Source organism: Cajanus cajan, chromosome 8 (genome assembly GCF_000230855.2).
Source record: "Cajanus cajan strain Asha chromosome 8, NIPB_CcT2T_4, whole genome shotgun sequence".
Classification (NCBI taxonomy): Eukaryota; Viridiplantae; Streptophyta; class Magnoliopsida; order Fabales; family Fabaceae; genus Cajanus; species Cajanus cajan.
This window is the reverse complement of record NC_138524.1, coordinates 19749258-19762978: the sequence shown is the minus strand read 5'-3', so window position 1 is coordinate 19762978 and position 13721 is coordinate 19749258. Positions and strand designations below refer to the sequence as shown.

Below are 13721 nucleotides of genomic sequence, written 5' to 3'. Positions count from 1 at the left end.
CTTCACAAGTTGAACTCCAGGGGTGTATATGCAAGGATTCTGACTCTCAAGTCATCGATTGCGAGATGAGTGAAATGTAAAAAATTAGAGATACCTCAATCTTTCATGACCTATTAATGCCACTGGCATAATTTGTCAAACTAGGATAATTTTTTTATTTTTATTTTATGGTTTTATTAATAGGCAATATTTATCATTCATTATTTGAACCTATGGATTGAGGAAAATAATTTATTTTAAATGCTAAAAGTTTAGAGTGTGGCGATGAAAAAAGATTTCGTAGTGTATGCAGACTCTGGATGGATATTTTTTGACGAGTACTATAGAGAAATAAAAAAAAAAAAATGAAATAAATTTCTCTTATAAGTTAAAATTAGTTTTTTTATAATGCTAATTGATACGAGCTTTCTCTATTTAACTCCTATAAAATCTTAATTAGTGCATAAGTTAATTTTGCTAATTTATATGGACTTTATTTAACTTCTCTAACTAGTACAAGTTAATTTTAATTTATAAAAAATAATTTATCCTATCGTATTTTCTTTTCTTAAAAATGCTTATTAAGTTTATTTAAATGAAGCTTAGAGGAAAACGAGTGTCTTTTGGTAGTAAGAGAAGCGCAATATTTAAAAGTGGCACAATAATTGAATTATGGAATTATCCAACAGTTAAGCTACGAGGTATGTGGAAACTATTGGGTTGGAAGTACCAAGTTCAAGTATATTTGTCTTGGTCTCATTCCCTAAAGAGGGGTTTGGGACAATGACAAAGTAATTAAATTAAACTAATAAAATATTTATCAAAAATAATTTCAAAATAAGTCAAAGTATGCACGTGAGTTGCAGTGGTGTCATAAATCACTTTTTATCGCTCGTGTTTGTTTAGTTCAATTTGGTTTCCGTTGTTAAAAGATTTAATTTGATTTCTTAATTTTTTAAGACATGTAATATTGTCTTCTCCGTTCAATAATTTTTGTAAATATACACATATGTGTTATCTTTTTTTTTAACCGTGTTAGGTGTAAGCATGACAACGGGGCAGGGCGAGGGCGAGTTTTATGTTTATTAAAGGGTAAAACATGTCTTTCGTCTACCTAAAATTTTCCAAATTTGGATTTAGTTTCACAAAATTTTTGTCCTATTTTCTTCTAATTTAAGATGTATTACTTTTGGTCTTTACAATTTACTTATGTAGCATTTTATGAAAAAATAGAATTTTTTTCAAAGTTTTATTAACACTATATTATTAGTTTAATATAATAAAATATATCATTTTTAATTATATTATGTATCTATTTTACATGATAAATATTTAATTATAAAATATTTAAATATAAAGATTCATTTATTGTTTTGTATAGGACTTATGAAATGTCAATATTGATTGTGTATGGAAGTGTCAAACAGCAAATCCTATTATATGTTTTTTTGACGCTAAGCATGATGGAGTCATGCTAGATGCAGAGAACTCATTAGACTTAAATTCAATATCATTGATTAATATTAAATAATTTTATGTTAGTTGTCTACATGCTTAACAATAAAAAAACAAATTATTTTTGAATTAAGAGAAAATGATAATGTAATTTATGCATTTTATTAGATAGGAAAGTGTATTCAAAGTAATATATGAGATACTTGATGAATTAAAAGTTACATACCTTACTAAAACAGAAAGTTAATCTCATTCTTAACTTCATAATATTTAAAGACGGATTCAAGACCCAATACTTGATGATAGAAAATTTTCTGAGTGAGTCTTTTGAAACGATAAAAGATCGTTGATTTTTCCCCCTTTTTGTAATGCATCGTCTCAGTAATATTGTACTTTTACATGTTCATTGAAATCTTTACTGTGTATGGTTAACCCTTATAATAATAATAATAACCGATTTGTTGCTTTATTTGATTTGTTAGAATAAACCTTTTTAAAAACACTTAAACGTTTGATAGAAGGAAAAACTTTTCACGTCTAAATGATTTATGAAAATCATAATATCTTTATCACAATAAAACATCACTTATAATTAAATGAGAAATCTCACTTTTCAGTGTATAAAAAGCATGAAGCAAGTTGTCACAAACAGGTCTCTAAGGACGGTGATTTTGGCTTGTTGATCACAATTATATTTACCCCAATGATTTTTTATTTCATTTTATTGACCCTTCATTCAAACAATTGAAAAGCTACCCTACTGAGGCAACAAAAAAGGATTTCCCATGTTATTATTGAGTATATTTTCTATCCATTTTTTAACACTGTTTTAACACCGACTTTATATATTTCGATCTTGGTCAAATAATCTCTGTCCAAATGGAAAGCCTTAACATCGACTAATTTGTTTCTTAAAACACGAGTTAGCAAAAGTAATGTAGTTATTTAAATAAGATTAGCACACGTACGTGTAATAGATAGAATCAGAGTCTTATTCCTTGAATCAATAGCCATATTACTTGGTTTCTGGTTCACCTTCTTTGTTTCTTCGGTTATTATTATTTTTTTCTTACCATGCAAATTGAAAAGAAAAAATCATCTAGACCACAGTGGTTTAGTGCAATTCGTTTTGTTCTTGTATGTGTTGGACCAAGTGGGTGGAAGAAAGCTTTCAAATGGTACCTTAAGAAGTTTTCTGCATAGTCCTCATATATAGTCATGTTTATTGAATTAGAAACTAAAATTGTAAGATATTGTGTGACATGATGCATATATGTACCCATGTTACGTGAAATGAGAAATCAAACTTATTTTCATGTTGTGTGTGAAAATCCATAATAGTACTAATTTTTAATAATGTTTCATGTAATGTGATCATTGTATTTATGTTGAGTGAGAAAAGGCAGTGTCAAATAGTGCCTTATTGGAATTGCAGCTTCTTGTTATATTTTCCTAGATTAATATAAGCACACCTTAGAACTATACTTTGTACATAACTATTTTAGTCTTCACTACCAAATAATGCCTTGATGTTTCTCTGTAGATATTTTCTTTGCTGAGAAACTTTGTTGTATATCAATTATATGTCAACTCCTTAACTATGCAGCGAGAACCTGATAATGCAATTTCAAGCTCAACTAGTTATCCAGAAGATTAGGAGGCAAGTTGTGATTAAGCAATCACGGTCAGATATTGCTCAGCTGCTCCAAAATGACAACATTGACAGTGCTTTTGCTAGGTTAAGTTATGTATTTAATCATAATATAGAGAGGGTTGATTTCTATAAAATTTTAGAAGAATGAAGTACGAGTAAAAAATTGAAATAAGTTTCTCTATAAGGTAAAATCATCTTATATATAATTTAAAAAACATATTTTGAAGAAGCTAATACGAGAAAGATTCTATAGATTAATTTATATATAAGCTAGTTTTTAAAGAAATTAATTTATTTCAATTTTTCTTGTTTTCTTTTTCCAAAAGTATTAATAGAGAAATTTGTCTGAACAGACCGTTAATTAATCAAGCCATATGTTAATTGACTGCTGCTATCATCATACATAGCTATTGTCTTACAATTGGTTTTCCCCTAACAAGTTATATAGGTTTGGATTATTTATATTTCCCTTTAAAATTTAGGTTGAGCAGCTGCATATAGACACATGTGTTTTGGCTGCATATGATCTAATTGATAATTTCTGTGAATGCATCATCTCCAACATATCCTGCATTAGCAAATTCAGGTACTTAACATTAGGCTTGGCTACCTCAATTTACATGCAAGATTCTGTGCGCAAGTGATATGCATGTAATCATGCATAACTTTGCTGTAAGTTTTATTGCAGTTGTATACACAACTTGCCTACAAAAGTTGCTGTGGCCGTTGCAAGTCTGACATATGCTTCTTCAAGATGTGGTGAATTGTCACTTTTGCATCTTATAAGAAACTTGTTCAGAGAGAGATATGGTAGGGACTTTGACATCACAAATGTGGAACTATTTGCTGGCAACTATGTGAACTTGGAGTTAAGGAAAAACCTGAGCATCTATAGTGTATCAGATGATGAGAAACTCATGTTATTACATGGAATAATTCAAGAATATACTTCTCCTTTGTAAGTTTAGGACTTGAAACAAATCTTTCAACCAATAACTTTATGTGAGACTATGATATGGACCCTTTTGTTACAAACCATAGGAGTGATGCTTTCAGGGTGCTAATTAATAATTAGTATCTGAACCAGAACTATTTCAATAAGATGGTAATCCATGTTGTAGCTTGAATTTACTGTAGAAACTTTCATGTATTTTAAACATTACTTTATGATAGTTTATTTCCAATGTCTCTTAACTTCATCCTAGTAAGTTGTTTTTGAGTTGACAAATGACAAGAGTGTAATATATGAAATACTGATACATCTACAAAATGTCGTGTCAGCGAGTCTAAGATGTTTTGAATATAATATATTTGTCAAACATATATTAGACATGATCCATAATTTTTCTCTCGTGTCACAAGTAATTTTTATTTTGGTTCATATACTTCTTTGATACATCTTAAACATTTTTATGACACAACTTAGACATTAGTCAAATCGTCAACTTAACTGACACATACTATTAGTTAAACATTTATTTAACAATTCAATTATAAAAAAAATTAAAATGTCAACTTATTTACAAATATTGCCAGACTCATAACATTTTGCTTTACCTTTTGCGGGGCTCAATTTCATAAAAATTACTAGTTGTTTTAACTTTTAAGAGATATAATTTACCTTCTAAGGGTCATATTATATAAAAATTGTAAAGATTATATATATAATACATATATGTCATCAAGGTTCATATCCTATATTTTGGATATTAAGTATGTCTCAGTATTTGTGTCTGTATTATGTCTAGTATTTGTGTCAAAATCAATACTTTATATATAATGTTAATCTGTTTCAACCTTGATTTGGTACACCTCTCCATTGAATTCTCATTTACTCTAGAAGGAATGGAAGCTCTAATAACAACGTTAATTTAAATGGACTGCCAAGAATGTTCTTCTACAAGGACATCCTCATCAAATGGCATGCCTAAAGCAACGGAATTAAAATTTCATATTTTGATGACATGCATGAAGATGAAAACTCTAAACCAAATGAAAATCAAGTAAACATGGCAGAAAACACTTGGTGACAAGTAAACACGACCATATTTTGCATTGGCTGTGAGCGCTCTAGTCCAAAAATAAAGAAAACATGTTTCTTATTTTTTACGGGCACTATTAAAGGATGTCTGCAGAAATATTCTGCTGCATCTAAATCTTAAGAATCAGATTGTAGTTGCTCCTTGTTTGAGGTTGGTTATGACTTTGTGGTGGAAATTATTTGAGGAATCAAGGCTAGCTCGAGAGTGTCATCACATCGTTTCAATATTAATCTAATGTAATGAAAACAAATTGGGTCATAAAAAAAGCAAAAAAAAATTGTGTTGTTTTTAGGAGCTAACGAGGATGTCCACAATTGATGGACTGATGCAGAGGAAAAGAAAATAACAAATTGCTTTCATTGAGAGTCGAACTCAAGACCTCCCGCTTACTAAACGGGTGCTCTAACCAACTGAGCTATGAAAGCTTGTTGTTAATTCGTGGTTTATTTTATTTATATCATAATGTACATAGATGCTTTTACATCAAGTCCAAGATTCGAAATTGAAGCCCAATAACTCTCACAAGCACCACTTGCCCCAATAGCCCATGAGCCAACATCACGCAAATCTCTCCGAGTAAATTAATTCTACAAACCTCCCCCAAATAATAATAATAAATAATAAAAAAATAATAGTATTTTATTTCTTTAATTTAAATTATATGCGATTTTACTTCCTCAATTTGTTTTGGGTAAATTAAATTTTATTTTAAAATTAAAGAAATTTGGTCATGTCATGTCATTCTTTTTTTTTTTTGTTTAAAAATCAAATTATTATTGTTTTAATCTAAATATTTGTTAGTTTATGATGGGTTTGACGTATAACATAATTTTAAAAGTTTTAAAGTCAATAATTTAATAAAAAAATGTTACAATCTGATGTTTTAAATTTATTTTATGAAATATAATGTTTTGGTTCGTGTGGTTTTAGAAAAAATTTAAAATAATTGAATTAAATCGATTCATAAAAAATAATAAAAATGTAAATTCGAAGATTTTATTGATAATATTTTTTAGAAAACTAAAATTACACGGAGTCTAAAGTAAAAAAGACCAAATATGTAATTAAATAAAAAGGGAAGAAAAAAAAAGGCAAAAGGGTTGTTGTTTGATGATCAATGTTCTGGGTTTTTCTATTCTCATGTGTCACGTTCATTGAGAGCACTATATTCGTTGGTCTATGCAACTCAACATTGAAGTGCAAAATAAGAATCCTTGTGAGGAATTTGAAGCAATGAAGCTGGATCATGTGACCTTTACCCTCATCACTAACGTACCCTATAATATCTGTGACACACTTCAATACTCTCTCTCTTCCCTACTTCTCTCACCTTTCTATATATAGCTATTTCCCTCTTGGCATCAAAGATCATCGTTTGCATTTTGCTTGACCTTTACCCAATTAATAATACCCATGAAACTACTTTCTCTTTGCATAACGTTTCTCGTGCCTTTTCTTTTTTCCGCTACCATCTTTGCTACACACATGGCTTCGCCAAGTGCAAGTATGTTTTTCAAAAACCCTAAACATTAAATATATATTTTAGTGTTCCTTTTGATTTGATGAATTTCTGCACTTAGTTAAATTTAGATCTTGATCTTAGATTGTTGCATCGGTTGGGTCTAAAGACCCTGGTTTTTTGGATTAGTGTTGTTGTCTTGTTAATTGCATTAAGACTATATGCCAATAGTAACTTTTAGGTTGTTGGTCGTAAGTTTTTCTTTTTCTTTAGAGGTTTGTCTTTAATTTGTTGGTAGTTTGTATTTGTTCTATTTGTGTAACTTTCTTACGTTGAGTATGTCTTGTACTCAAACTTTCAATATATTATCTTTGATATATAAAAAAATAAAAAAAATATTTTGGTGCACATACTCATAGGATTCATTTTTTTTTATAAGAACAAGCGTATGCGAAATAGTGTGTTAACCTTTACAAAAAATGTTACATACAATGATGTATAAAAAATGTTACTATAAATATAATATATATAAGTATAAATTTATTTGACATATAACTACATATAATCTTAATTTAACAACATATATTATTTGTTATTATAAATTATATCTATACTTTTAATAATATAACAACATATATTATATCTATAATATATGTAAAAATAATTTTAATAAAAAATATTGTATCAGTGTAAAGCGTGTGTCATTGCATAATATTTTTTTTTGTAGTGTTTCTTTTATTTTCGTTGTTTTTTTTAATTAGTTGACTTTAACACATCTTATTCATATAGTGATCGTACATTTTGATGTTTGGTCTTGTTACAGCTAATGATCATCTTAAACATTCAAGCAAAAGTGGGTTATGGAGTGAAAGAGAAAACAAAATGGAGAAGTTAATGGAGGAAAAGGTAGGAAGTAGGAGGGGCAAGACACTTCAAGTTGCAGGTTCAAGAATACCAGATTGCATGCATGCTTGTGGTTCATGCTCACCTTGTAGATTAGTAACGTTTAGCTTATCTTGTGCCTCACACACTAAAGAAGCTGAGTCATGCCCTATATCTTATAGATGCATGTGTAATACTAAATCTTACCCAATACCTTGAACTATTTCACTGCCTCTTCCTAGTATAGCTAGTTGCTACTAAGTTTCAATTGAATTTTGAGTCCTTTGTCCACATATGATATTGTAACTATTTACAAAGTATTATATAAATATGTATAGTTTGCTTGACTTAGTATAAAAGAAGTTTTGTACCAATGTTAAATAACACGTAGTTGGCTAGTTGCTTAATTATCAACGGGATAAATGATAAGTCAAAGAGTAAAAGAGAAGTAGGACCGGATGGAAATCATATGCCAGGTATTTATAATTGGTTTTCATCATAAAAATTTCATATACTATCTATCTATATCAACAAGGTTTTGACTTGAATATTATGTAGTTTGTGTAGCCAAAGAGTACGACCAATATTTAACCTAAGATGTGTGCTAACACTTCCTAAAATATCCCATCAGCGTGTTATACACAAATTTTTTTTAAAGATATAATAAGTATTTCTTAGTATAAATCGAAGATTAAAAAAATATCAAAGTATTATACGAGAATGTCATTTTTATTTGAGAATAAAAATAACCTTTAAACTAAAATAAATGATTTAAATTAATAGATTATAAATAAAGTTATTATGTATTGTTCTTATCATAATTATTTTTATCATTATCTATGCATTACCATTGTCATTGCCATTGACAATGACAACAATTGTATAGTAATTGTTGGGATGCAAGCAAAGTCTCATATCGTTCAAATAAGAGGATGCATATGAGTTTATATACATACACTTGTCTCCATTGGTTGAGAAGCCTTTTGGGTGATGTCCAAAAGCAAAACCGTGAGGGCTTAGGCCCAAAGCAGACAATATCTCACCAATGTGGAGACATGTGTGGTAACCCAATATCTCACCAATGTGGAGACATGTGTATATATGTGTGGTAACCCCCTTGTTGCACAACAAGTAGTATTATAGCTGATGGTCTGATCAGGTGACCGGCTCGACGAGTATGATAGCTGGCAGGTGGATCCAAGTTTGGGATTCCTTGTGTCAAAAGTCTTCCTAACGGTGGGTCCATTGGTTGAGAGGCCTTTTGGGTGATGTCCAAAAGCAAAACCGTGAGGGCTTGGGCCCAAAGCGAACAATATCTCATCAATGTGGAGACATGTGTATATATGTGTGTAACCCCCTCGGTGCACTACAAGTGGTATATTAAAGTCGATGGTCTGATCAGGTGACCGGCTCGACGAGTATGATGGCTGATAAGTGCTCAAATTGCATATTTTTATGCTTAATTTGGCACTCTTTTTGGGAGAGATGTAAGTAAATTTAGTTGTATTTGACCCTCCAAATAGATAAACTAAGATTAATCTAAGGAGTTACAAGAGTGTAGTTTCTTTGGTTGAAAATATTTCCTTTTTGTGTAGATTTAGATGAAGTTGGAAATCCAAGGCTATAGCTCCAAAGCCAAAGTTGCAGCCATGAAGCCTGAACCAAAAAGAAGTGTTCGAGAGAGTTAAGGCTATAGCTCCAGATTCAAAGCTGTAGCCACGAAGCCTGAACCAATTTCAGAGAGTTGAAGCTTCAGCCATGAAACCAGAGCTCCAGCCTTGGAACATTCTAGGCAGTCTAGAAATTCAGAGCTACAACCCCCATTCCAGAGCTGTAGCCTTGGAGCTTTATGCGTCTCGCAACACTTCTAAAGCTGCAGCCACACATCCAGAGCTGCAGCCTTGGGTTAAAAATCCCAACTTTCACCTGGACAAAACGTATTTTAGGGCAAGAAAGGATCAAAAGGGGAGAAGAATAGAACGAACGAGACAAAAAATAAAATAGGGAGAAAGATCACCTAGGGGAAGAGGAGAGCTTGAAGATTAGATTTGAAGATTGGCTTGCTTGGGAACGAGGACCCATCTTCATTTCTTCTCTTCTATTGTGTAATCTCATCTTGTTATTTGCTATGGCCCTCATCATGAGTGGCTAGTTTCTCTTGGGTTGGATTCAATGTAACTACTAACTCTATTTCTTCTTAGATCTATATGATATTCAGTTCTATTACTTGTGTTTGATTCTTCTTTTAATGCTTAATCCAATTTGATCAAAACCCCTGAACTGAATCATTCACCTAATAATCTCTTATTCTAGGAATAGACTTGATTTTGTTAGCCATTTTGGTTCAAGTTATTGTCTTAATGCAAGGTGGTAATCTTAAATCATAGAGAAATCATGTTTAGGATTAACCACCTTAGGGCTCAATTTTGAGGAATCTAGTTGAGCTAATTATTGAACATGGAAGTAATAGAAGTGGAGTCATATTTATTTCACTACAAAAAATATGCAATTTAGCGACCACCAAAATCGGTCGCTAAATTAAAAATCGGTCGCTGTTTACCTTAGCGACTGAATTTAATCAATCGCTAAAACCCTAGTCGCTAAGCTATTTAGCGACTAAAAAATTTTCGGTCGCTATTTAGCGACCGAAAATTTTGGTCGCTAATTCAGCCGCTAAATAGTTGAAATGATTTTAATCGCTGAAGTGTATGAGACCAAATTAGTGACTGAATAAATCGGTCGCTAAATATTTATTTTTTATTTTATTAAATTTTATAGACGTCGCAAATTTGGTCGCTATGAACCACTCATATTTGACCTCTTAAGAATTTTATTTCACAATACTGTTTTAGCATGTTTTGTCCTTAATTACACAATTTTTGGAAACTTCCTAGAAGGTCACCTATCCCTATATTATTCCAAGTCAAACACGTTTAACTGTGAAGTTCTTATGAGATAAGCTACCGAAAAACAAATGCATGTTGTTAGTATAAGTAGTAAAAATTAATTCATTTAAGTCATTCTCAACTATCCAATCTCATACTTATATTATTTTTAAATCCTTACCATTTTGGTATATCCGGACCATTATAAATATACAATAATATATATAATAATTATATTACTAATAATAATAATTATATTATATTTAATTAATCTTTATTTATATATATACTTACTTTTATAATTAACAATCTACTTATTTCTATTTAAAATTAATTTTATGATACAATTTAAATTATTTATTATAAATTTAAAAGTTTAAGTAATAATTTATATATTTTAAAATGAGAAGGGTTTTAATAACACTGATATAACTTTTATACTAAGTATTACACCGCTCAATAAATTTATATTAAATGTGAATTTTGTAAATTCAACCGATAGATTGAAAGTTCATATCACTTTATATGTTTATATCAATTTTTGTTAAAATTAAACAATAACTTAAAAGTAATCAAAGTGCTCATATTTTATTTGAAATGAATATATTACGTCAATTTTGTTTTACAAGAATGAAGTATTAAATCATCTTGAATTCATATAAGATTTTGTATATATGATCTAAGAGTAAAAAACTTTCAATCTAACGGTTGAATTTATAAAATTCACATTTAATATAAAATTATTGAGCGATGTAATACTTAGTAAAAGTTACACCGATGTTATTATAACCCTTCTCTTTTAAAATATTATTTTTATAAATTAAATTTTAACATTTTAAATAAATTATTAATTAACTTAATATATTTATTCATTTTAAATCTAAGATATAAAATTCAAAAAATGTATTTATCCTTGTTTTATTTTCTAATTATCAACCATTAATAAAATACTAATTTAAAATTTAAATATAAAAATTCATTTAAAAATAAAATTATCATAAGTTAGAAATATATATTATAAATATGGATCAAAATAAATAAAAAATTTTAAAATTCATATACTTTAATTAAAAAATTTCCTAAAAATCCAATCGTAAAAAAAAAGCTCTAAATATTTTTTCACATAAATAACTATTGGTATTAATTATGTAGGAGTGCATATAAATATTTTTTTTAATATAAATTAATGTCTTGCTCTTACAAAAAAAAGAAAATAGGATTGATACTCAACAAAAATATTATCATCACTTTTAAGCAATTTATAAATTTTTTTAAGTTTTACTTAGTGACCGAATAGAATTTCGTCGCTAACTTTAACTAATATTTAGCTACTCAATAGAATTTTGTTGCTAATTTTAACTAATATTTAGCAACTGAATAGAATTACATCGCTAATTGTAACTAATATTTAGCGATTGAATTTAATTCTGTCGCTAAAAAAATCAAAATTTCTGATTTAGCGACCGAATTCAATTCCGTCACTAATTTTAACTAATATTTAGCGACCGAATTTAATTTCATCGCTAAAAAATCAAAATTTCTGATTTAGCGACCGAATTAAATTCCATCGCTAAAATATTAAAATTTCTAATTTAGCGACCGAATTTAATTCCGTCACTAAAAAATCAAAATTTCTAATTTAGCGACCGAAATAGCGACCGAATTGAATTCGATCGCTAATTTTAACTAATACTTAGCGACCGAATTCAATTCCGTCGCTAAATTTAACTATTATTTAGCGACCGAATTCAATTCCGTCGCTAATTTTAACTATTATTTAGCGACCGGATTCAATTCCGTCGCTAAAAAAAATCAAAATTTATAATTTAGCGATAGAAATAGCGACCGAATTTAATTCCTTCGCTAAATTTAACTACTATTTAGCGACCGAATTGAATTCCGTTGCTTAGCGACTGAATTAAATTCTGTCGCTAAAAAAATCAAAATTTATAATTTAGCGACCGAATTCAATTCTGTCGCTAAATTTAACTACTATTTAGCGACCGAATTCAATTCTGTCGCTAATTTTAACTAATATTTAGCGACCGAATTAATTTCTGTCGCTAAAAAAAATCAAAATTTATAATTTAGCGACTGAAATAGAGACCGAATTAAATTCCTTCGCTAATAAAAATCAAAATTTATAATTTAGCGACCGAAATAGCGACCGAATTCAATTCTATCGCTAAATTTAACTACTATTTAGCGACCGAATTCAATTTCGTCGCTAATTTTAACTAATATTTAGCGACCGAATTAAATTTCGTAGCTAAAAAAAATTAAAATTTATATATTTAGCGACTGAAATAGAGATTGAATTTATTTCCGTCGCTGAAAAATCAAAAATTATAATTTAGCGAACGAAATAGCGATCGAATTTAATTCCGTCGCTAAAAAATAAAAAAAGTTTATTTAGCGATCGAAATAGCGACCGATTTTCTAGCGACGACTTATTTTGGTCGCTAAATCGGTCGCTATTTTGATTTTTCATAATCGATCGCTAAATCAGTCGCTAAGTAGCGACTGATAAATTTCGGTCGCTATTTTGCAATTTTCTAGTAGTGTTTGATGAAGATTAAAAGAGTTAGAAAGTACATTTGAATCCAATCTCTTTCTCATATAAGGTTTTCTATTAAATTTACACCATTGCTTTTAATTGCTTTATTATAAACTTAAATAAATATTTCATTTATGTTCTCTGTAAACAAGAAAGGAAATTACTAGTATCCCTAAATCCCTGAGGACGATATCAAATTACTACAACGAAGCTTGGTCCGCTTGCCAAGAGTGAAAAATCCTTCACCAATGGCTGGTAGGTGGATCCAAGTTTGGGATTCCTTGTGTCGAAATTCTTCCTAACGGTGGGTCTATGTGGAAGAGAGGCTTCCTAGTAACATGGAGGGTTAGGAGGCGTGTCCCGCTGTCATGAGGGAGGTCATGATGGAGCGGCGGTGCAAGTACTCTGAGCGTGAGTGAGCTCTGTGGGGCTAGCAGGGGATGGGTTAAACCGTGATCCTTTGTTTGAGGGGAGGATTGTTGGGATGCAAGCAAAGTCCCACATCGTTCAAACAAGAGGATGCACATGGATTTATATACACACACTTGTCTCTATTGGTTGAGAGGCCTTTTAGGTGATGTCCAAAAGCAAAACCGTGAGAGCTTGGCACAACAAGTGGTATCAGAGCCGATGGTCTGATCAGGTGACCGACTCGACGAGTATGATGACTGGTAGGTGGATCCAAGTTTGGGATTCCTTGTGTCGAAAGTCTTCCTAACGGTTGATCCATGTGGAAGAGAGGCTTCCTGGTAACATGGAGGGTTAGGAGGCGTGTCCCGCTGTCATGAGAGAGGTCATGATGGAGTGG

At 30.2% G+C, this 13721-nt stretch overlaps 1 protein-coding gene and 1 non-coding gene across 2 annotated transcripts; one reads left to right on the top strand and one right to left on the bottom strand.

Annotated features, from left to right (window-relative positions):
• Window positions 1–2508: 2508 nt before the first annotated feature.
• Window positions 2509–4050, top strand: LOC109792078 (uncharacterized). Its single transcript, XM_083061384.1, has 4 exons — window positions 2509–2612; window positions 3041–3182; window positions 3571–3674; window positions 3777–4050. Exons 1-4 carry the CDS (start codon window positions 2509–2511, stop codon window positions 4048–4050), a joined length of 624 nt encoding a protein of 207 aa, XP_082917510.1.
• A 1431-nt stretch (window positions 4051–5481) lies between these two features.
• Window positions 5482–5555, bottom strand: TRNAT-AGU (transfer RNA threonine (anticodon AGU)). Its single transcript has one exon. It is a non-coding gene; the product is annotated as a tRNA-Thr (tRNA).
• Between the last annotated feature and the right edge of the window lie 8166 nt (window positions 5556–13721).